The sequence below is a fragment of the Ranitomeya imitator genome, chromosome 1 (assembly GCF_032444005.1).
Source record: "Ranitomeya imitator isolate aRanImi1 chromosome 1, aRanImi1.pri, whole genome shotgun sequence".
Lineage (NCBI taxonomy): Eukaryota > Metazoa > Chordata > Amphibia > Anura > Dendrobatidae > Ranitomeya > Ranitomeya imitator.
This window is the reverse complement of record NC_091282.1, coordinates 278,912,972-278,938,206: the sequence shown is the minus strand read 5'-3', so window position 1 is coordinate 278,938,206 and position 25,235 is coordinate 278,912,972. Positions and strand designations below refer to the sequence as shown.

The following is a 25,235-nucleotide window of genomic DNA, read 5'->3' as shown; positions in this document are numbered from 1 at the left end:
ATGGATTTTAGGTAGCCAGACCCCCTTCCTCCTTATCTCCTTGGTAGTGTGTCATATTTAATTCAAGCAACATTTTTTTTGCAAAATCAATTCCCTGAACTTGTAGTATTTCAGGGGAAGCCATATCAGAGTATTATGTATAATACAGGGAAGCTGTAGCATAACCACTTTAACCTAGTTTGTGCAACCTACTACTGATAAAGATAACTTGCACCAAATAACTTCAATTTTTCAGTCGATAAAAACATATGAGGGTATATTTTTTTACAGACAAGTTGTTGTAGTTTTGAAAGACCCCATATTATACACTGTACTTAAAAGAGTCCACCCCCCCAAAATGCATTTTAAATGGGCTATGTACAGTATTGCAGGGGACTTAAAATACGGGCAGAGAAAAACTAGAATTCGGCCACTGGTTTTTGTTTTCATGGTATTCATTTTATGAAACAAACTCGCATATATGTTTACGTGGTCCAAAAAAAAAAAAAAAGTCGGAAATTTGCAAAAATACATTTGGTTTGTGTAGCCCTTTTCTGAGACCCATAGCATTTTTATTTCTCACCCAATACAGAAGTATGAAGTCTTTTTTTGAGTGACGAGCTGATGGTTTTCATACAAATTTGGGTTACCGTATATACTCGAGCATAAGCCGACCCCCCTAATTTTGCCACAAAAAACTGGGAAAACTTATTGACTCGAGTATAAGCCTAGGGTAGGAAATGCAGCAGCTACCGGTGAATTTAAAAAATAAAAATAGATGCCCCATACCGTTCATTATTGCCCCATAAGATGCTCCATATAAAGCTGAGCCATATAGAATGCTCTGCACTGTTGATTATGGCCCCATAGATGCTCCATATAAAACTGTGCCACATATAATGCTCCATACATTTCATTATTGCCCCATAGATGCTCCATATAAAACTGTGCCACATATAATGCTCCATACTGTTCATTATTGCCCCATAAGATGCTCCATATAAAGCTGTGCCATATAGAATGCTCTGCACCGTTGATTATGGCCCCATAGATGCTGCATATAAAGCTGTGCCATATAGAATGCTCTGCACCGTTCATTATGGCCCCATAGATGCTCCATATAAAGCTGTGCCCCATATAGAATGCTCTGCACCATTCATTATGGCCCCATAGATGCTCCATATAAAACTGTGCCATATAGAATGCTCTGCACCGTTCATTATGGCCCCATAGATGCGCCATATAAAACTGTGCCACATATAATGCTCCATACATTTCATTATTGCCCCATAAGATGCTCCATATAAAGCTGTGCCATATGGAATGCTCTGCACCGTTCATTATGGCCCCATAGATGCTCCATATAAAACTGTGCCATATAGAATGCTCTGCACCGTTCATTATGGCCCCATAGATGCTCCATATAAAGCTGTGCCATATAGAATGCTCTGCACTGTTCATTATGGCCACATAGATGCTCCATATAAAGCATCTATAAAAATTTGGGCTGAAAATCTCGGCTTATACTCGAGTATATACGGTACATACAATTACGATTCATCAAAACATCTTCTATCATTTTAGGAAGGTATGGAGACCTAAAAACAATCTCTGCGTTTTTTTTTTTGTTTTTGTTTTTTTACAGAGTTTGTCTTATGAATTTTAGATTTTGAAGAAATTTTCACAAACGTGGCAAAACCAAATATGTTTTGTGTGTTTTTTTCTATTAATATATATTTTTATGTTTAAAAGAAACCTGTCGCCAGGTTTGGCTGATATGAGTTATGGCCAGCATCTTTCAGGGCGGATATACAGCATTCTATAATGCTGTATATCTGTCCCTAAGTCTGGAAGAGAACAAAATGAACTTTTACTCACCTGCGGGCGGTCAGAGGGGTGTCGCTCTTTTTGGTTTGGTGCCTCCCATTTTCTTGCGATGCCGTCCTCTTCCTTGGTTCCTGTGGATGACGCGTCCCTGCATCATCTACACAGTCTGCTCAGCATCGCGCTCCTGCGCATGTGTACTTATCTGCCTTAGCCCTGCAATGAGCCTCTCTGACCTTTCCCATTGCCTGTGCACTGCAGTACTTTGCTCTGCAATGCCGAGCACACTGTGTGGTTGACACATAATTCACACAAACCAAAAAGACGGTGGCATCGCAAGAAGTTGGGAAGGGCTGGACCAAGAAGGGCAACACCCCCCTGACCGGACCGCCCTGCAGGCGAGTATAATAAAAGTTATTTTTCTTCTCTTCCAAGTCTGGTTGGGGGCTTGTACACAGTAATATAGAATGCTGTATATAAGCCCTGAAAGGCGGTGGCTGTAACTCATATCGGCCAAACCTGGTGACAGGTTCCTGTTAACATGGAAAAAGTGGTGGTGCTTTGAATTTTCATGTTTGAAGGTTTTCTTTTTCCTATTAAAAACCTTAGCTTAAGCTTTACTTTATTTTTTGTCTTTTTAGTGCATATACTGTCCCTTCCGATTACATATACTAACTTAATGTTGCATGCGGATGAGCTTCACTAGAGTACCAAGATATCAGGTAGGTTATGACTACCATGGTAATATATTGGTGGTCCATTGTTCACATCTCTGTGGTTAGGAAAAGTTTATGGAGGCCAGTGCAAGGCAAACATTTAAATATTGCTGTAAGATTCACAGCGGCATCTAAACGGTTGACAAAAGCAATCAGTTCAGCTCCACTTCCTACTTATAGAGACAGGTGTTGGTTATGTATAAAGCTGGCGTCTCCTGCGTATGGAGGGGGCACAACTCTTGTAAACCCCTCCACACAGTGTCCTGAGATGATGTACATGCGTGTAATTTTGAGCTAAAAGGTTGCAGTTGGTGGAAAGGCACAAGGCATCTGGTGACGATAACAACGTTATTAAACAAATAAATAAATAAATAAAGCACAATGAAACCAATAGTGGTGAAGATCGCTTAAAATTTATGGACACATGCTTGTTTTTACTCTAAATACGCCAGGCAATCATTCTGCTTGCCCAGTGCAGCCCCAACCAACATTTGATTTGAAGGATTCTGCTGCTTCCCTTGTGGATTACAATTACGAGACGTTCACGAGTTAGTTAACTTCTATAAATTGCTAGAATTTACCTTACTACCCTAACAGAACCATAAATCCTTAGCTTCAGTAAGGTTGCACACAAATTAAAAATAACTCTGGTACAAAAGAAATAAATAAGACAAAAGAGACTTCTGCACCCAAAGAGCAGCTTTCAAGAAACTGTCTCCAAGGACTGGATATAGACTAAACATCTCACTTACTGTCTGCTGTGCTTCCGGTCTCTGCGGTGGGAGCAGGTGCAACATTAGCAGCCAGCTGGGAGGCCATCTTCTCATTCTGTGCCTTTCTGACAAGAGCGGCAAGTGGGTGGTCAGGATCGATCACCTTTAAAGGCTACAAAATATAAGAAGTGTTCAGAAATGTACAATGCACAAAAGAACAACTTCTAACACATACAGGAACAAAGCAGAAGAAAATGGAAACAAATAATAAAATCTGAGTCTTCGAGTCATTCATTGCACAAGTAGATGGCCGATGACTAAAAATGGAACAAAAAAGAAAAAGAATGCACTGAAATCATGAGCATTTACAGAAAATACAGCTCCAGAATTGACGGCAATTTGAAGTCGCTAATATTTTAGTACCTTCGTAATCTCTTCCAGTCTACTACAACGCTTTGAAGCAAATAGACTGGGATGCAGGTAATCACCGTCTTCATCATCATCATCGTCGTCGTCCTCATTGTCACTGTGATTGGCCATATTGGCTACAGATTCTAGAAAAATGGAACAAGATTGTTGTTAAACACACAAAACCTGTAACACATTCCTACATACACAAGTTAAAGACTTCTAGGGAAATTCAATCTCCAGCTGAAGTTCTGCCATAGGTTGTCCTACATTGCTATTGTTGTATCCATGGAAAAGAATGTAATGACACAAGGGATTTAATTTTATTTACTCCTTCATTGCCAGAAAGGCACAAGAGCTTTGAACGGCACGGCGCATACTCGAGAACTGATTGCAGAGCGCAGGCGCCGGTGACGTCATGAGAAAGAGAAGAGGCGGCGAACAGAGGGGGATGATGGACGGCTGCGAGGCGGTTGAGATGGGGGAGAAAACATACCTCCCTGACTCAATAGAGGTAAATTTCTAAAACTCACTATTTCAGTTTTCCTAGGGATAATTAACATAAGAGCCACCTACACAGAATGCAGCCTTAGTGCTGCTGAAGGTGGCTATTTTACTTCAATAGACCCGGGGGGGGGGGGGGGGGGAGGGGTTTGGACAGGTTCCCTTTAAAGAGGACCTTCTAGCAAATTAGTCATGTTTAACTGGGCACACAACGCAATAGTGGCTGCAGAGAGGAATCACTTTTTTTTTTTTTTTTTGCATCTCCATTGCAGAAATATTCATAATCAAAGTACGGGCAAGCATCAAAAAATAATAATCGCCTCATTATGTGCCAATACATGAATTACTAATATCTCTGCAATGGAGATGCAAAATAAAAAAAATAAAAAAATTATTCCTCTCAGTAACATTTTGAGTCTAGTTCAACATGAAAACTTTGCCGAAAGGTCCTCTTTAAAAAAAATGTAAATCATTGAAGTAGCAGATGTCTTATCCTCCCCACCCATAATAATACCATCTAAGTAAACGGAAGAGCTAAACAACCATGGTTTTAATCTATGTCAATAAAGGTTTCTATAAAGTCCAGGATCAAAACACAAACTTAATAGTAAGGAGTCAGCAATTGGAACCAAAATAAAAATCGTGCCTACTTTTTTGCTCTTCCTTCTGTTTTTCTGTGTGTGAGGAATAGCGACCTTCTTTCATGGCCTTCTGGATGTGCTTGTAATAAGGGTTGAGGTAGTGATCAAAACGTAAAAAGTCAAACTGTGAGTTTCGAGCTTGCTTGGCTTTTAGCATGATCTCAAACTGAGCACCCTGCTTGCAGACAAAATTTGCTGTACGTTCTATAATGGCATGCATTTTTGCAGTGGGTGGCTGGCAAAAAAAAAAGGAAAAAAAAAAAAAAAAAAAACAACAACATTATTTCTTATGGCACATTCAAGAAATTTTTTTTACAAAATTATTGTAACTAACTTAAAGTTCAGGTGAAATATTTATAAATGCATTGCCATGTCCAAGCTGCTGTGCAGAACGGAAGGCAGCACCTAGCAAGTCTGAAGTATCTGGCCCCCAGACTTAATGCTGAGAAATCATTTACATCAGTGTCACGGTTTCAGTTTCCAATGGATCGGAACAGACTTGGCCATATTATTCCTCAGCTTCATAGAACAGTGTAACAGACATTGACAACATGAAAACTAGATGGAACGGAGGCTAAATGCAGCCAAAAAGTGGCAAAAACCCCAAAGAAGTTTAAGAAGACGTTAAAGGGTAAAGGTACCGTCACACTAAGCGACGCTGCAGCAATACTGACAACGATCCGGATCTCTGCAGCGTCGCTGTTTGGTCGCTGGAGAGCTGTCACACAGACAGCTCTCCAGCGACCAACGATGCCGTTAACCAGGGTAAACATCGGGTTACTAAGCGCAGGGCTGCGCTTAGTAACCTGATGTTTACCATGGTTACCATCCTAAAAGTAAAAAAACCAAACGCTTCATACTTACCTTCCGCTGTCTGTCCTCGGCGCTGTGCTTCTCTGTGAATCACGCCGATTCAGCGATGTCAGCAGGAAGTCCAGCGACGAAATAAAGTTCTGGACTTTCTGCAGCGACCAACGATCTCCCAGCAGGGGCCTGATCGCTGCTGTGTGTCAAACTGAACGATATCGCTAGCCAGGACGCTGCAACGTCACGGATCGCTAGCGATATCGTTTAGTGTGACGGTACCTTTAAGGTACCGTCACACTAGACGATATCGCTAGCGATCCGTGACGTTGCAGCGTCCTCGCTAGCGATATCGTCCAGTGTGACAGGCAGCAGCGATCAGGCCCCTGCTGTGCTGTCGCTGGTCGGGGAAGAAAGTCCAGAACTTTATTTGGTCGCTGGACTTCCTGCTGACATCGCTGAATCGGCGTGTGTGACACTGATTCAGCGATGTCTTCACTGGTAACCAGGGTAAACATCGGGTAACTAAGCGCAGGGCCGCGCTTAGTAACCCGATGTTTACCCTGGTTACCATCCTAAAAGTAAAAAAAAACAACCACTACATACTTATCTACAGCCGTCTGTCCTCCAGCGCTGTGCTCTGCACTCCTCCTGACCACTGTCTGGAACGCTTCAAAGGATCCCAGTGATTTTGACATTGTTTTCTCGTGACATATTGTACTTCAGGTTAGTGGTAAAATTTCTTTGATATTACCTGCGTTTATTTGTGAAAAAAACGGAAACCTGGCGAAAATTTTGAGAATTTCGCAATTTTCCATCTTTGAAATTATATGCCCTTAAATCACAGAGTTATGTCACACAAAATACTTAAGAAACATTTCCCACATGTCTACTTTACAGCAGCACAATTTTGGAACCAAATTTTTTTGTTTGTTACGGAGTTATAAGGGTTAAAAGTTGATCAGCAATTTCTCATTTTTACAGCACCATTTTTTTTTTTAGGGACTACATCACATTTGAAGTCATTTTGAGGGGTCTATATGATAGAAAATACCCAAGTGTGACACCATTCTAAAAACTACACCTCTCAATGTGCTCAAAACCACATTCAAAAAGTTTATTAACCCTTCAGGTGTTTCACAGGAATTTTTGGAATGTTTAAAAAAAATGAACATCTAACTTTTTTTTTTTTTTTTTTTTCACAAAAAATTTTTACTTTAGCTCCAATTTGTTTTATTTGGACCCCAAAAGTTGTTGTGCAATTTGTCCTGAGTACGCCGATACCCCATATGTGGGGGTAAACCACTGTTTGGGCGCATGGCAGAGCTCAGAAGAGAAGGAGCGCCGTTTGACTTTTCAATGCAAAATTGACTGGAATTGAGATGGGACACCATGTTGCGTTTGGAGAGCCCCTGATGTGCCTAAACATTGAAACCCCCCACAATTGAAACCATTTTCGAAACTAGACCCCCCAGGGAACTCATCTAGATGTGTGGTGAGCACTTTGAACCCCCAAGTGTTTCACTACAGTTTATAACGCAGAGCCATGAAAATAAAAAATATTTTTTTTCCCACAAAAATTATTTTTTAGCCCCCAGTTTTGTATTTTCCCAAGGGTAACAGGAGAAACTGGACCCCAAAAGTTGTTCAATTTGTCCTGAGTACGCCGATACCCCATATGTGGGGGGAACCACAGTTTGGGCACATGGCAGACCTCGGAAGGGAAGGAGCGCTGTTTGGAATGCAGACTTAGATGGATTGGTCTGCAGGCGTCACATTATGTTTGCAGAGCCCCTAATGCACCTAAACAGTATAAACCCCCCACAAGTGACCCCATAATAGAAACTAGACCCCCCCCCCCAAGGAACTTATCTAGATGTGTTGTGAGAACTTTAAACCCCCAAGTGTTTCACTACAGTTTATAACGCAGGGACGTGAACATAAAAAATAATTTTTTTCCCACAAAAATGTTTTAGCCACCCCCAATTTTTTTTTCCCCAAGGGTAACCAGAGAAATTGGACCCCAAAGGTTGTTGTCCAATTTGTCCTGAGTACGCTGATACCCCATATGTTGGAGTACACCCCTGTTTTGGCGCACGGGAGAGCTCGGAAGGGAAGGAGCACTGTTTTACTTTTTCAACGCAGAATTGGCTGGAATTGAGATCGGATGCCATGTCGCGTTTTGAGAGCCTCTGATGTGCCTAAACAGTGGAAACCCCCCAATTCTAACTGAAACCCTATCCCAAACACACCCCTAATCCTAATCCCAACCTTAACCCTAACCACACCCCGAACATGCCCCTAACCCTAATCTCAACCACATCCCTAACTCCAACACACCCCTAACCCTAATCCCAACGATAACCCTAACCAAACCCCTAACCCCAACCGTAAATGTAATCCAAACCAAAACCCTAACTTTAGACCCCAACCCTAACCCCAACGTCGCATATGACGTACTATACCGTCGAGAGTCAGATAGGCCCAGGTCACCTCGACGGGATAGTACATCTGAAGTCAGAGAGGGGTTAATGGACTTGATAGGTGACCAGTATCTCACAAGTTAACTCCCCAACTTAGTATTTAACCACTGCACATAATGGGCCAGGCTCTGGTGGTCGGTCTCCTTGGCAACAAGCTGTACATTAGTGCTGTAAGGAAAAAAACTCTCATACTAGGAGAATGGTAGCTCATAAAGTACATCAACTGCAAGCTTGCTTATTTTCTTTCTGTTTAACAATATAAAGTTTCATATCAGAATAACCCTTCAAATTAAAAAAAATGTTTTTGCAACAATGAATCAGAATATATGGAAATGCTAATGTGAACACAGCCACAGTGGTACACACACACACACACACACACTATTTGCTGTAACAGTTGGTTAGGACAGCTTTAAAAAAAGCCAAAACTATGCTTTGAATTTATGCTTACCAGTTCAACATCAGGGGGAACATTTAATCCTTCTGGTGCAATAAAAGGCTCTTCACCATCTTCAACATCACTTGAGTCTTGAGGGGAAAAAAAAGAAACAGCTAAATAACAAATGCACAGATATTTGCAATACAGACATATCACTGGTCGAGACTATAAAACAAGAAAATGACAAAAATTATATAATAAAATTAACTCCGCTTCAGTTATGGAGTGCTGTGTAATGATCAAGCGTCCCAGCAATTCCTCCATTACTACTTAGTTCCAACTTTGTCTCATTACAATTTAAACTGAGCAACATGAATAGTCTGCGGATTCCCAGAGGAGACGCAGTGTCCCCTTCCACCTTAGCATTGTCTCTGTGCTCTCTGCAAGACTCCAATGCCATCACAGTCCAGTATAACACCCTAATCCAATATTTATTGTGTGAACAGAGGAAAAATACATACATGTCCAGGAAAATACCCATGTTTGCACTTTTAAACAGTCCGCTGTATTGACGAATGGTTCTGTCACAGAATAAGTCCTGTACACATAATATGATGGGACTGAAAATCTGCAACAGGTTATCTGGCCTTGATAACTGGGCAGTCTTCTCAAAGAAGTGAACTTTGGAGAACTTTCACTAAAACCAAAAAGACTCAGCAAAAAACACTATTTAAATATTAATGACTAGTAAAGATGACCTGTCACATGCTCAAAAAAAAAAAAAAGTTAAAATACCCAATAAAAACAAGAAAAATTCCCTTTGCCTACTGTTCTTTTCTGTTTTACGCTGCATCACTCCGTTTGCAGAGATGTTCACATTCATTTCTTCTACAGCGCAATATGTGAAATCTCTGCTTTGCGATCCAACTTTCTTGATTCTTCTCTGGAGGTGTATGCTTTCACCCAGCACTATCAAATGCTACCAAAATGCAGCCAACACTGATAGATTGCCAATCACAGCTCAGCATATGATGTAGCAATGTCTGGGGGAAGAGGGAAAGAGGTGAAAGCGCAGGGAGTTTTACAAGGTATGGTATTTAATTCAATTTTATTTGGGCATGTGACTGGTCCTCTAAAAAAAATAAAGATTAATAGAAAAACCTGCCATCCTGATAAAGTTACATAGCGAAGAGGAGGATTATGTGACATACAGAAACAAAAATATTATAATGGGTAATAATTTAACCTAATGATAATGCAGATATACTTATGCTGTTTCTTGGTCCTCTCTGCCGGCTATCATAAAAGGGACAAATAGCATCTCCCAAAGGTACCACATTAGCATGTACTGCAGAGCACATCGCTCTGTATTTCACGAGGAAACATTTGTTTTCTTCTAAACAATGCCTAATTGGACGGTGAAAGTGACGGCAGTAGAAAAACATGACATTTACACGTGATAATAAGCGTATTCCTTTGCAGTAGTTAGATTGCAGGGGTTAAAACCGGTGTTAAGAAATGCAGCAGTTTGTTTTTTTTTTTTAAATCCACACCATTTACACGTCTGTGTAAAACGTCAAAACCAAATTGGAAAACTATTATTGATACGAATAGTCTAATTCTGAGTCACAATGAATGGCTAAAGATTCAACCAAATGAGAAATTGGCCATCACTTCATTTATTTTCCCCTCTCTGCTTTATTACGCCGACTCTGTTCATCAAAAATGCTTACGTTTGGCCAATTTGTAAAATCAACTCTCTACAAAAAAATATTAGCACGCGTTTCGAGGAAAATGTATTTACCCAGGGTCAATATAACAATGGTTCTCAATGAATACTAATCAGGCAAAATGAAAAGAATCGCTCTGCCCATTTATTAAGGCTTTACACAGCAAGAGGACATCAATTATATCCATGGCAAGATAGAAAATGCTCAGTTTCTTAAAGACAGCCTAATGGCTTAGTGTAAATGTCCGCCTTCAGAAGGCATTTTACACTTTACATATCTATCTATAATTGTCTATGGGGTACTTCCGTCTGTTTGTCTGTCTGTAACTAACTTCCGTAATGGAAATCTCGCGTTGCTGACTGGTCGCTGCCGGCTGCGACCAATCAGCGAGATTGGGGCGGGATTTGAACACCGCTTCATTTTTTACTATTGATGCTGCCTACATACTGCGTGGGCTGGGCAATATACTGCGTGGGCTGGGCAATATACTGCGTGGGCTGGGCAATATACTGCGTGGGCTGGGCAATATACTGCGTGGGCTGGGCAATATAATGCGTGGGCTGGGCAATATACTGCGTGGGCTGGGCAATATACTGCGTGGGCTGGGCAATATACTGCGTGGGCTGGGCAATATACTGCGTGGGCTGGGCAATATACTGCGTGGGCTGGGCAATATACTGCGTGGGCTGGGCAATATACTGCGTGGGCTGGGCAATATACTGCGTGGGCTGGGCAATATACTGCGTGGGCTGGGCAATATACTGCGTGGGCTGGGCAATATACTTCGTGGGCTGGGCAATATACTTCGTGGGCTGGGCAATATAATGCGTGGGCTGGGCAATATACTGCGTGGGCTGGGCAATATACTGCGTGGGCTGGGCAATATACTGCGTGGGCTGGGCAATATACTGCGTGGGCTGGGCAATATACTGCGTGGGCTGGGCAATATACTGCGTGGGCTGGGCAATATACTGCGTGGCTGTGCATTCTAGAATACCCAATGCGTTAGAATCGGGCCACCATCTAGTCTACTATATAATCGTCTAATTCTGTCTGTTTGTAATGGAAATCCCGCGTCGCTGATTGGTTGCGTCAGCCGCCCCCGACCAATCAGCGACAGGCGCAGTCCGGCCGTAGTTCAGTCCCGTTTACTGAACAAGTTCTGTCAGTCACAGTGCCACGTAGTTCAGTCACGTTTACTGAACAAGTTCTGTCAGTCACAGCTCTAAACAAAGGCTGATACGCTGCAGCAAGGCCCACGTTGGCACCAATTGTGGGCGTTTACCCCTCTGATGCCACTCTCAATAGTGACAGTGACAACAAAGGGCATGGCAGAGGGAGGGAGCGATTACAAATCGCTTTGTGCCGATGAATTCCATGGTGACCCAGGTCCGAAGGATGGCAGCGGGGTCACCCAAGTACGATGGCCTGTAAGCTCCTCCCTGTGTGCAAGACTATGATCAAGGGGTGCAGTCAAGGGGTGTATACTGCAGAGGAGGAGTTAACTCTTTGTGTTTACTTAGTGTCCTCCTAGTGGCAAGCAGCGCAACACCCATGGTCCTGTGTCCTCCAATGAGGCGTAGGAGAAAACAATATAAATGTGGTATCGCTGTAATCATACTGACCACATGAATAAAGCTGCCTTATCACTTTTACCATACACAGAAAAGCATAAGAAGAAAAAAAAACATTCCTAAATTGCTGGCTTTGTTCATTCTGCCTCCCAAAAATCAGAAAAAAGTGGATCAGCTAATCCTGTATCACCTGAGGTTTTCTATCCACTTTACCTACTTATATTTATTTATTTTTTTGAATACCTGTCTTGTACATTTTTTTGAATAAAATGATATTTTTATGGATTTTTTTGAGTCCGTGTTTTCCGGTAATAGAGTCCAAAGTAACGCTGCTGCCTCATTATTGTGAGTGGCTCCCTCGGGAGTTTCATCTGAACCACGTCAGTCGGAAATTTAAATGGAAACCGCAATTTAAGTGCTGAGCCAACAGCGCCGGAAGTGATCCCAAATGTTATATAAAATTGTTCCCAACAAAAGCCTCAACTCAATCCACAAAAACTCAAGTCCCCACTCAGGTGTGTCATCTGTTAAAGGAAATAAAGTGCTAGTTACTCGCCCCCAAAACAAAATTTTGGTGGACAAAATATTTTTTCTTCACTGCCTAAAGGTATAAAAGCCTGTAACACAACATGATGTCAATATGATCACTGCACCCCTAGATGAATTTATTGAGAGGTGTAGTTTGTACAATGGGGTCACTTATGGGTGGGGTTCTGCTGTTCAGGCACCTCGGGGGCTTTCCCAATTTGACATGGCACCCTCAAACCAGTCCAGCAAAATCTGAACTCCAATATGGCAATTCCTCCCTTGTGAGCTTTGAACTGTGCCTCAAAAGTAGTTTTCGACCCCATATGGGGTATCTGTGTAATTAGGAGAAATTGCAGAACAAATTATTGGGTCCATGTTTCTGGTTATCCTTGTGAAAATAAAAATATGAGGCTAATAGAACATTTTAGACAGATTTCCTTTCTGAGTGTTTAACTACAAGAGAGGAGGAGTGTTTTTTGGTGTTCATCAGCCCAGAACTCCGAAGACTGTGACCACAAGTGATGTATCTGGGGTTGTGGACTGATAGTTTGCGATTCATGCTCAATTTGCAACCTGAGTAAAAGGTGACTGACGTTATGGCCCCATAGGAGTCTCTATACAGATACTTGCCCCATTATAGTGCTGCACAAACGTTATGGCCCCATAAGATGCTCCATACAGACACTTTCCCCATATAGTGCTGTACAAACGTTATGGCCCCATAAGATGCTCCATAAAGACACTTGCCCCATTTGCCGTTGAAGCATAAAAAAAAAAAAAAAAAAAAAAAAAACACATACTCCCCTCTCCGTCGCTCAGCCCCCCCGGCACTTTCACTATTCACCTGACTTCTTTCTGGCGCCGCTCCATCTTCAGCACTGACGTTGAGGCAGAGGGTGCGCACTAACCACGTCACCGTGCCCTCTGACCTGAGCGTCACTGCAGAAGACGCTGAAGAGACAGAGCGGCGGCTGGAACGAGGAGCAGGTGAATATCGCGCAGCGCAGCGCTCCTCCCCGTTATATTCACCTGTTCCTGGCGCTATGCAGTCCCTGCTTCCCCGGCGCTGCTGCTTCTTCCTCTACTGAGCGGTCACCATTACTGCTCATTACAGTAATGAATATGCGGCACCACCCTAATGGGAGGTGGAGCCGCATATTCATTACTGTAATGAGCGGTACCATGTGACCGCTCAGTACAGGAAGAAGCTGCCGGCTCCGGGCAAAAGACGTGCAGGGACTGCGCCAGGAGCAGGTGAATATAATTAGACAGCCCCCGCTCCCCTTCCAATGCCGACCCCAAGGTATGACTTGAGTATAAGCTGAGAGGGGGACTTTCAGCCCCCAAAAATGGGCTGAAAATCTAGGCTTATACTCGAGTATATACGGTATACATATTTGGGATCTATGAACTGATAATGACCTGGAAAATCATAATGGCAGCTCAGTTTGACCATATAGTGAACATGGTAGACAAAAACCACAAGAAACAATTGTGGAATTGCATTTTTTTTTTTTTTTTTACACTTTCACCGCACTTGGATTTTTCTTCCTTCATTTTCCGGTACACTATATGGTAAAACAAATAGTGACAGTCAAAAGTACAACTCATCCAGCAAAAAAATAAAAAAAAAAAAAAATATCAAGCTCTCACATGGCCATATTAACGGAACAATAAAAAAAAAAAAAAAGTTATGGCTTTGTGAAGAATGGGAGGAAAAAACGAAAAAAAAAAAAATCAAAATCCCAAAGTCTCGTAGGGGTTATAAAGAGAAAAAAAAATAATATTTTGTGGGTGACAGACTCCCTTTTAAGTTTTCCCACCTGACAAATTTTCATTTTGTAGCTCAACACTATATTATACCTAGACATGCATCCTTCCGGTATGTCTGATACGTGAAAATATTCTACTTTCAGGCAGATCAATCATAAAGGGAAATATATTTGCATATACAAATAATATTTTACTTTCACAAGTCAGTATAAACAATGTTTTATCATCTCTCCTGTCAAGATAATTTAGTACAAGCACACTAGTGTTTGGACACTTAGAAGAGTGCTCATCTATTTCCCCAACTTCTATAGACTTTAAGGAGTAGCAGCCCACATACTAAACCACTGCTCTGTGGATTTCCCTCCGTTGTGTATATGAACACTACCGTTCAAAAGTTTAGGGTCACTTAGAAATTTCCTTTTTTTGAAAGAAAAACAGTTTTTTCCAATGAAGCTAACATTAAATGATTCAGAAATACACTCTATACATTGTTAATGTGGTAAATGACTATTCTAGCTGCAAAAGTCTGGTTTGTAATGCAATATCTTCATAGGTGTAGAGGCCCATTTCCAACAACCATTGCTCCAGTGTTCTTATGGTACTTTGTGTTTGCTAACTGTGTAAGAAGGCTAATGGATGGTTAGAATACCCTTGAAAACCCTTGTGCAAGTATGTTAGCACAGCTGAAAACAGTTTGGCTGATTAGAGAACCTAGAAACCTGACCTTCCTTTGAGCTAGTTGAGAATCTGGAGCATTACATTTGTTGGTTCCATTAAACTCTCAAAATGGACAAAAAAAAAAAAAAAAAACTTTCATGTGAAACTCGACATGCTATTTCTTATTCTTAGAAATGAAAGTTATTCCATACGAGAAATTGCCAAGAAACTGAAGATTTCCTACAATGGTGTGTACTACTTCCTTCAGAGAGCACAAACAGGCTCTAACAAGGAGTAGAAAGAGAAGTGGGAGGCCCCGCTGCACAACTGAGCAACAAGTTTGAGGTGTTTGGATCACACAGAAGAACATTTGTGAGATGCAGAACAACTGAAAAGATGCTGGAAGAGTGCCTGACGCCATCTGTCAAGCATGGTGGAGGTAATGTGATTGTCTAAGGTTGCTTTTGTGCTGGTAAAGTGGGAGATTTGTACAAGGTAAAAGGGATTTTGAATAAGGAAGGCTATCACTCCATTTTGCAAAGCCATGTCATACCCTGTGAACAGCCCTTGATTGTAGCCAATTTAATCCTACAACAGGACAATGACCCAGAGCACACCTCCAAATTATGCAAGAACTATTTAGGGAAGAAGCAGGCAGCTGGTATTCTATCTGTAATGGAGTGGCCAGTGCAGTCTCCAGATCTCAACCCCATTTATTGTTGTGGGAGCAGCATGACCGTATGGTACGCACAAAGTGCCCATCAAGCCAAACCAACTTGTGGAAGGGGCTTCTGGATGCATGGGGTGACATTTCTCCAGATTACCTCAGCAAATTAACTGCTAGAATGCCAAAGTTCTGCAATGCTTTAATTGCTGCAATGGGAGCATTCCAAAGTTTGAAGGAGAAAATTGTTATTTCAAATAAAAATCTTGTTTTCGAACCTTGTCAATGTCGGGACTAGATTTTCAATTCATTTGGCAACTCATTTAATTAATAAAAGTATGAGTTTTCATGGAAAACACAAAATTGTCTGGGCGATCCTAAACTTTTGAACGATAGCGTATGTGTCTGGAATAACTAACTGATAACCGTGCATCCAACCACAATGACTCCTAATTTAGAAAACCGTTCTGCAGCCCCATCTTGAATGAAATGGAGGTGCGTTTGCCTGACCTATGCTCCATTCACTGTCTATGCTGGAAACAGCCGAGCGGCGTTTGTCTCCGGCAGGCACAAACACAATGAATGGAGCTGATGTTGAATAAGGCTAGGTTCACTTTGCATTAATGGCAGTCCGCTAGCGGGATTCGTTACAAAGCGGCACTAACGCTATGTAACGGATCCGTTAGCGCACCCATTGACGGCCATTATGTAGCGCATCGCTAACGCATGCCATAATCGGCATGAGTTAGTGATGTGCCGTTATTCTGTGACGGACCTCGGACGCAGTCTGCAGCGTTTTTGGGTCCATCACCGCTAGCAGAGATAGAGCATCTGCGCTAGCACGATGATCGCATAAACGCGATCTTTTTCGGCACTTGCGTTAACGCAGTCCGTTTAACGTATGCGTTGAGCGGACTGCACTAACACAATGTGAACCTAGCCTAAGAGTATCTCCACTTCATTGAAGATGGGGCTGCAGAGCCAGGTCCCAGAGCACATTATCAGGAATGCGGATACGTAGGTGGGGAATCCCAGCAATCAGTAGGTTATTTCTTATCCTATGGTTAAGGGATTGCTGGGAAGAAACACAGTTTAAGCTAATAAACACATCAAATACCTTTGTCGTCTTTGCCTTTTTGTTGATCTTCTTCCTCAGTGGGTTGTGAAGGATCATAATAGTCACTTTTGTATTGGAAGCCGACAGTGTTATACATCCCATCCTCCGCCAGGGCTTCACTTAGCCGCTTATATTCTTCCTCTTGAAGGAAAATACAAACATATTAAAAATACAAAACCTAAAAACCACAACAAAGTGATGCTTCAGCTGCGTGAAAGGCCATTATCCTTCAGATATTGCCAATGGTCATGTATTAATAGATTCACATTAATGAACAGGAGAAAAGGCAAACTACTTTCCCTAACAAGTGAAACTGGTAGCATACATGCAGGACAAAGTTCAGGATTCTGAAGATTTGTCTGCGACTTGTGGCTTTTCCTCTCTACAATAATTAAGTAAAGTGAATATATTCCAGTGCACAGATAAGCTGGGAAAAAGCAGTCTACAAAAAAAAAAAAACTATCCTGCGGTCCACATTCAGAGAGCTGCTTTCCATTCCATTGGAACTGTCAAATAGATAACATCAGAAAGAGTGAGTGTAAAATAATCAGAGATTATAGACCAATTTACAGACTGTACAGTTTTACTCTAAAGGATGGGTTGGAGTTGTAGTAAGGGACGGGTGTGTAGATAGCGATATACCTTGTCTTGCTTCCTCTTCCAGCAAGTCCGTATGCAACGCTAAATACCTCTCTTCATCACATAAGGCCTCGATTCGAGCCTCCTCCTCGGATAAATTATAATTTCTGTTCCACGAGTTGTGCTCTGCGTCATATTCAGAAAGGTCATGCAGGTGACCCCGTCCATCATACCTGCAACACGAAACAAATGGTGAGTACGATGTGCCTCAAACGCCAATTCTCCATATGAGAACTTACCTGTCTACTCTGCCCTGTCACAAAACAGACCCGCTAAAGGGGTCTTACAAGCACTCTGGAAACTGAGTCCCTCTCACTTAACCCTTCAGAGTCTGGACATTCAGCTGTACATTGTGTAGATTGCTCTATCAATGTAAAACTTAACATGTCTATCTTGTCTGGCTCCTTTAAGAATAGATCAGATTCCCAAAATGTCAGCTGGCAATCTATTAGAAACTCTTACCTTATGATGGCTTTTTTTAACCAATTATGTAATCAAATGTAAACTTTGTACTTATTTGTTTTTTGGTTTCTGAGGGGAATCTGGAAACTTCTAATTTACATTCACACGAACCCGAACACATAAATACCTATCCGTAAGAACCAAAGGCTGGAAATTTTCTCGCTTCTTTTCTGCTAGCCCGCATCTCTCAGCAGAAATCTTCGCCGCAGAAACGTGGATCCCTTGGTGGTATAAGCATGGCTAGGCTCGGCCCTTAGCCAAATGGCTGAGGAAATAAGTTCTGGTTATGTAGTAGAGAGACACACACATACATGGCAAAAACATACATATGTACTTTAAGGAGGCTTTACAGAAGGATACCGACTGCACAGCAGAAAGCGAGTTCTGGCAGCGCTACCGGCAGAAGGCTGATCATAAATCACAACTAACTGGGGTACATGGCGGTGATCTCTATATGGAGATGAAGGTAGAAAATAATGCACAAAAAGCCTCCTTAATATACAACGTGATTAACTTAATTGAAGGATCGCTGTAGTGTTTTCACCGAATAATGCCATAAACCTATTAAGCCGGCACTGCCACCTAATAGTGTTTATACCATGTAAATCAGGCACTTAAAGTGTACGCCCCATATCATTTACGCTTTACACTTAAGTAGATGGGACCTAACTCGGCAAGCCTGCCATATCCTCCATTACAATCTGTACAGCCACTGCAAAGATGCATGAAAAGAGCAGAAAATCCTGGGCGCTTCTTCTCAGTCTCCATATCCAGTATGTCACCGGGTGCAGTGCCAGCGGCAGACCTGTTACCCTGAAGGGGCGCCATCAAACAGATTATGACACAGGTCAAACAATATCTCGGGATGATAATGACTGTACAGACTCTAATACAATAACAAAAATGGTATCCGTTGTGTAGTAATGCCAGCTACCTGCACTGAGAAATCAAGCAAATGGGCAGCATGGTGGCTCAGTGGTTAGCACTTTGCAGCGCTGGAGTCCTGGCTTCAAATCCCACCAAGGACAACATGTATAAGGAGTTGGTATGTTCTCCCCAGGTTCCTCCCACACTCCAGAGACATACTGATAGGGAACCTAGATTGTGACCCCCAGTCGGGACAGCGATGATGTCTGTAAAACTCTACAGAATATGATGGCGCTATATAAGCAAAAAAAAAAGAATGTAGACAGGAAGTGCACTGGGGGTGTCTGTACAAATACATTGACACCCCCACTGCATTTACTGGCTAATCTGAATCAGGCATCAAAGCTCGATTTCTCAGCATCGGCACATTAGAGTTCTACAGGTATCATTTTGCTTGTTGCATCAGGGCCCATCCAGACATGCTAGCATTTTCAGAAGTAAAGTCGCCCTTCAGGGTTCCCTCGAGTCTCTATTACAAAGAGGCACGTACAGTTACTAATGAATTATACAACAGACTTGACAGATAACTAAATATCGGCTTGAATTTGACACGAACAATGTAGGAGGCACACTTTAAGAACATAGGTATAACGGAGGTAACCTTTAACAAAGCATCTGGAATCTTTTTCACATAAAAATCGAGTTGGAAACTTAACTTTAATATGGGCACAACAATAAACTTAAGAATCCCATTGTTAAAACCAAGTGTCAGGAGATCTTCATAAGAAAAAGATTCCATCGCTTTACCCCCTCCGACCCATTAAGGAAAAAAACAAGTGTCGCCCCAGGACACAATCTGATAGTCCATCGATGAAGAACTCTCTCCTACACAGTACTGAAAATAAAAGCGGTGAGTAAGTGTGAAACTGAGCTCAATATAGGCAGGAGTCCTGCACTGAAAAGGTTAAAACGAGACCAGTCCGAAAAGTAAAATTCAGGAAGTTTAATCCATTGAGGAAGCCCACTCAAGGAAGACTGCCCTGCCATGATTGTGGGGCTTTCTCATATGTTCCTGCTGAACCAGCAATGAACAAACGTATCTTGCCCCAATATATTTCCCCTATATTTCTAATCACCAGGAAATTGCATTGCATCAGTTAATAAAATAATAATAAGAAAATACATAGAAAAGGAGGGGCTTTAAAGTTACGCCCCAATTTTGGAAAATTGCTCGTGTCATTTACAGCGTGAGAAGGAGAAGGAGCACATATGGAGGCTTGATAAATACACGGCTGGAGCTTCTAGCACAAGACGCAGTGCGGCTCCTCTGTGTGTCGCAGCGTACAAAGTCCGAGCTCCACCACTAGACCATCAGCAGGAGCGCGGTGCTGGGCACATCTACTGCCTCCATAGGACCTTTACAACATTCACCAACAAACTATTAGCAATGCAGTAATTGGGACTTTCAAGTTAAAGGTCATTTATATACACCTGAATCATTGTCTAACCCTTCACGGCTAAGAATATATATGTTATACCATAAAAGTAATAAAAGTTATGATTATTAAGAGTTTTGTAATGTTGTCCATCATGGAAAGTTATAAAACTTTGCAAATCATAGTAATAGGGAATGTATCTTCATTCCTGTACCGTATTTTTCGGACTATAAGACGCACCGGACCATAAGACGCACCCCAAATTTGGGGTGAAAATTGCAGAAAAAAAGATTTTTTATAACATGGGGGTCCGTCTTATTGTCCGAATTTACAGTATCTTATGGCGGTGGCAGAGCAGGGTCACAGGAGGCAAGGTGGGGTGATGCTGGGATGAGGAGGTGCTGGGATGAGAAGGTGCTGGGATGAGAAGGTGCTGGGATGAGAAGGTGCTGGGATCAGGAGGTGCTGGGATCAGGAGGTGCTGGGATCAGGAGGTGCTGGGATCAGGAGGTGCTGGGATCAGGAGGTGCTGGGATGAGAAGGTGCTGGGATCAGGAGGTGCTGGGATCAGGAGGTGCTGGGATCAGGAGGTGCTGGGATCAGGAGGTGCTGGGATCAGGAGGTGCTGGGATCAGGAGGTGCTGGGATCAGGAGGTGCTGGGATCAGGAGGTGCTGGGATCAGGAGGTGCTGGGATCAGGAGGTGCTGGGATCAGGAGGTGCAGGGATCAGGAGGTGCAGTGAGAGGTATGGCGTGAGAGGGGTCCCTGGCGTACCATGCAGGCTTACCTAGGTGGCAGAGGTGCGGTGGCAGAGGTGCGGTGGCGGGGGTGTGGCAGCAGAGGAGGCGCAGGAAGCGGGGTCCCTTTCCCCGGTATGGTGATGCAGCAGGCCCGGTATGCAGCAGAGCCGGGTGAATCCTCTTGTTATCGGTGGGCGCGGCCATCTTCCTGAGGCCGCGCGTGTGCAGATGAAGCGCTCTGCTCCCGGGGCTTCAGGAAAATGGCCGCGGGAGGCCGCGCGTGCGCAGATGGAGATCGCGGCGGCCATTTTCCTGAAGCCCCAGGAAGCAGAGCGCTCCATCTGCGCACGCGCGGCCTCCGGAAAATGGCCGCCACCACCGATAACAAGAGGATTCACCCGGCTCTGCTGCATACCGGGCCTGCTGCATCACCATACCGGGGAAAGGGACCCCGCTTACTGCGCCTCCTCTGCCGCCACACCCCCGCAACCGCACCTCTGCCACCGCACCTCTGCCACCTAGGTAAGCCTGCATTGCGACTATTAGACGCACCCCCCATTTCCCCCCCTTTTTTGGGGGGGAAAAAGTGCGTCTTTTAGTCCGAAAAATACGGTATATAAAGAATAAAATAAAAAAGCACATTCAAGTGGCTTCCAAACCAGTGTTTTTCAGCAGGTTATCCGCCTGCCTTTAGCGGCATGAACTCACGGGGAATATACAAATGCTGGCAGTGTGACTGTGTGAGGGTCAGCAAGGGAATAATGGGTTTATCAGAACAATCTCCAGCAGCAGCTTGTCTGCAGGTATATGGGTGCTGACCCCTACACTGCAAGCATCAGTACAGTCTGACATCTAGATGCCACAGGCAGGCCAAGAAACTGGGGTTTACAGTAAATGCAGGAGCAGTTGGTGACAACTCGGATCCAGCGGCTGATAGAACCGAACCTGCCTTAGGGTATGTGTCCACGTTCAGGATTGCATCAGTATTTGGTCAGTATTTTACATCAGTATTTGTAAGCCAAAACCAGGAGTGGGTGATAAATGCAGAAGTGGTGCATATGTTTCTATTATACTTTTCCTCTAATTGTTCCACTCCTGGTTTTGGCTTACAAATACTGACATAAAATCCTGACCAAATCCTGATGCAATCCTGAACGTGGACACATACCCTTAGTCTTTAGAGCCATAGTAATTTAGTTTCATGGGGGGAAACCTGGGGACAGGTTCCCTGGATAGGGTCGATATTGACTTTTAGGACTGCTACATCCAATAGTTAGCTCTAGAGTTCCTGCCTTCTTCCTCTATGAGATTATTTGCATATTTAAGTTCCCACTGGAGCATTGCATGGCCTAGAAGGCTCCTTATGACAACTTCTCACTTAACCCCTCAGAGCCATTACATTCTGATGCACAAGTATTAATTGCTGTATGGCATTTTCCCTGTGTGCTAGGTGTCTACTTCCAGACAATATGTAGGTAGATTTTAGATCTAAGCTTTTATGTTGCTTTTCCAAAGTATGGCAGCAAAAAGGTTAATAAGATATCTTTGTATTCTCTATTATCATGTCAGACCCCTGGACTGTTCTTATAGGACGCCCCCCGAGTCGCTCAGAGCTGACGTCATGTAGAAGAGCTACACTCTTCAGGTCTATCTGTGGAAAGCTGCAGGCGCTCCTCCGCGTGGCTTGTAAACAGACGTGCGACTACTCGAAAGAACCAACATCCCGTACAAGTCAGTTAACCGTTTCATAGCAAGACTCCTGCTATACCAAACTCTGCTGCTCACCCAATCCACTAGTAGACAGGCCTGCAGCCACCCCAGGCACACACACAGACGTACCCCAGCAGCTTCCATGGGGGGTGGGTATAAATAAATCTGTATGAAGAGAAGGGATGGGCAACACGATACCCCAGTACTGGGGAATGGATGGCAATACGTGTAGGTGTCTGTTTAACCCTCTATACCACGCTTGTGTCACGGCAGCAGCAGTTTATGGAAACCGTTTTACACGCAGTCCGGCCCTATAAGGCAAGTTCTCAGACCCACAGCAAGGCCACGATGACTGGTGGGGCCACGATGACTGGTGGGGCCACGATGACTGGTGGGGCCACGATGACTGGTGGGGCCACGATGACTGGTGGGGCCACGATGACTGGTGGGGCCACGATGACTGGTGGGGCCACGATGACTGGTGGGGCCACGATGACTGGTGGGGCCACGATGACTGGTGGGGCCACGATGACTGGTGGGGCCACGATGACTGGTGGGGTCACGATGACTGGTGGGGCCACGATGACTGGTGGGGCCACGATGACTGGTGGGGCCACGATGACTGGTGGGGCCACGATGACTGGTGGGGCCACGATGACTGGTGGGGCCACGATGACTGGTGGGGTCACGATGACTGGTGGGGCCACGATGACTGGTGGGGCCACGATGACTGGTGGGGTCAGGATGACTGGTGGGGCCACGATGACTGGTGGGGCCACGATGACTGGTGGGGCCACGATGACTGGTGGGGTCATGATGACTGGTGGGGTCATGATGACTGGTGGGGTCATGATGACTGGTGGGGCCACGATGACTGGTGGGGTCAGGATGACTGGTGGGGCCACGATGACTGGTGGGGCCACGATGACTGGTGGGGCCACGATGACTGGTGGGGTCATGATGACTGGTGGGGTCATGATGACTGGTGGGGTCATGATGACTGGTGGGGCCACGATGACTGGTGGGGCCACGGACTAGTCACACTGATCTGGCGTTAGACAATGGCTTGCCATACAGGCCACACACTGTACAAAGCTGCCGTGCACCACCATGGAGGACAGCGGCACATCTGTAAATTATGGGGTCTCCTCTCCTGCCATGGAGGCTCAGACACAAGAGACCCCACTGATCTGGCCCCCATGGGGCCTGCCTGTGTCCAGGCACATTACTGTGTACATATATATATATACACACACACACACTCCAGGCCTGTCCACAGCGGAGGAGCCACAGCAGCCACTGAAGACATGACTCCCATTAATTAGTGAACGGTAAACAATCGTCATAAGAGACCAACCGACCTATCGATCTGAATGTGCGAGTCTCCCATCCACGGGATGAGGTGCCGCCCGTGCTCGTGGTACAAGGCCTTCTCATCGTCCCGGAACAGCTTGCAGGCATAGCCGAACACCAGGAGCTCCGCCGCCGGGCCGGTCTTCCCGCTGCTCTTCTTCCGTGCTTTACCGGAGAACATGACAAGCGGCCACGGCCTACAGACACCAGGCCTCCGTCACCGCAGTGCGCTGCTCAAAATGGAGAGACGCGCACTTCCGGTTCTACCTCGCGGCAGATTCGACAGTCTTCACAGCAGGACCCTGTGATAAAAAAAATATATATATAAATATCTAATGTAGGTGCATTAGGTTTAGCCTTAGCTCGTTGTAAAATAAAGCGCCCTATTCAGCGCATTTTGCTTTAATTTTTTTTTAATTTAATACGAAAGTGCTATCCAGGACATAAAGGTAATCTCCGCTGCCGTCAGCGGTGTCTGGGGGCGGGGCAGTCCGCGGTATTGGGACTCACCGTCAGTCCCCCTTGTCCTTGAGGCTCAAGTTGTGAGTCGCCCATGTCTGGTGCTGCGGTTCTTTGATGTATTAGGCTAAGTTCACACTAGGCGTTTTTATGCAAATTTTCAGCTGTCTTTTAGGCTATGCCCAGAAATGGGCCAAAAAATGCGATGGCATCCTTTATGCCAGGGCTACTTTCACACTGGCGTGTTTTGCCAGACGACGTTTATGGCAAAAAACGCATCCTGCAAAGTTGTTTTTGCCCCATAGATTAACATTGGCGACGCTTTGCCACACGGCGCCGTGTTGTGGCGGACCGCCGGGAGCAAAAAACGTTAAATGTAACGTTTTTTGCTCCTGACGGACCGCTTTTTCCGACCGCGCATTCGCGGCCGGAACTCCGCTTCCACCTCACAGTGGGGCAGCGGATGCGCCGGAGAAATGCATCCGCTGCACCCGTTGTGCAGTGCGTCAAACGCTAGCGTCGGAATCTTGGCCCGACGCATTGCGACGGGGAGATTCCGACGCTAGTGTGAAAGTAGCCTTAGGCTGGTTTCACATTTGCGTTTTTTTGTTTGCGGTAAAAAACGCATGCGTTTTTCCCCTATATTTAACATTAAAAACGCATGCTTTTTTTGCATGCGTTTGACGCGTTTTTGCAACGCATGCGTTTTTTCTCTGCATGCGTTGTGTTGCAGAAATGCAACACGTAATTTTTGCGGCGTTTTTAAGCACATGCGTTTGTGTTAAAAACGCATGCGTTTTTATTAAAAAAAAACAATACACACTGATATGCCACCCCCCACCATAAAGGTGATAAAGGGATCCTAACCCTAAAGGGATCCTAACCCTAAGGCTGTGTGCACACGATGCAGATTTGGTGCAGAAAAATCTGCTGCAGTTCTGCACTATCTGCATCTCCTGGCAGAATCTGCAGGTGCGTTTTTGATGCGTTTTTTGTGCACAAATCTGCACAAAAAACGCACCTGCAGATTTCTATTATGGAGGGGTGCAGAAACGCTGCAGAACTGCACAAAAG

General features: G+C 44.1%; 1 protein-coding gene across 5 annotated transcripts in view; it reads right to left on the bottom strand.

The window, feature by feature from the left end:
• Positions 1-23,986, bottom strand: part of SFSWAP (splicing factor SWAP) — a 192,660-nt gene extending 168,674 nt beyond the window's left edge. Inside the window, exons 1-8 of one of the 5 annotated variants that reach the window (XM_069756061.1) lie at positions 23,711-23,957; positions 17,723-17,860; positions 17,137-17,306; positions 16,495-16,635; positions 8,524-8,600; positions 4,795-5,020; positions 3,656-3,786; positions 3,272-3,404 (exon numbers count right to left, since the gene is read on the bottom strand). In XM_069756061.1, coding sequence (XP_069612162.1) covers positions 3,272-3,404; positions 3,656-3,786; positions 4,795-5,020; positions 8,524-8,600; positions 16,495-16,591 — 664 coding nt within the window. In that variant the 5' untranslated portion in view covers positions 16,592-16,635; positions 17,137-17,306; positions 17,723-17,860; positions 23,711-23,957. Of the gene's footprint in view, positions 1-3,271; positions 3,405-3,655; positions 3,787-4,794; positions 5,021-8,523; positions 8,601-16,494; positions 16,636-17,136; positions 17,307-17,722; positions 17,861-23,710 lie in introns of all 5 variants that reach the window. The other 4 variants (XM_069756058.1, XM_069756059.1, XM_069756060.1 and 1 more) reach the window with 4 other exon arrangements.
• Between the last annotated feature and the right edge of the window lie 1,249 nt (positions 23,987-25,235).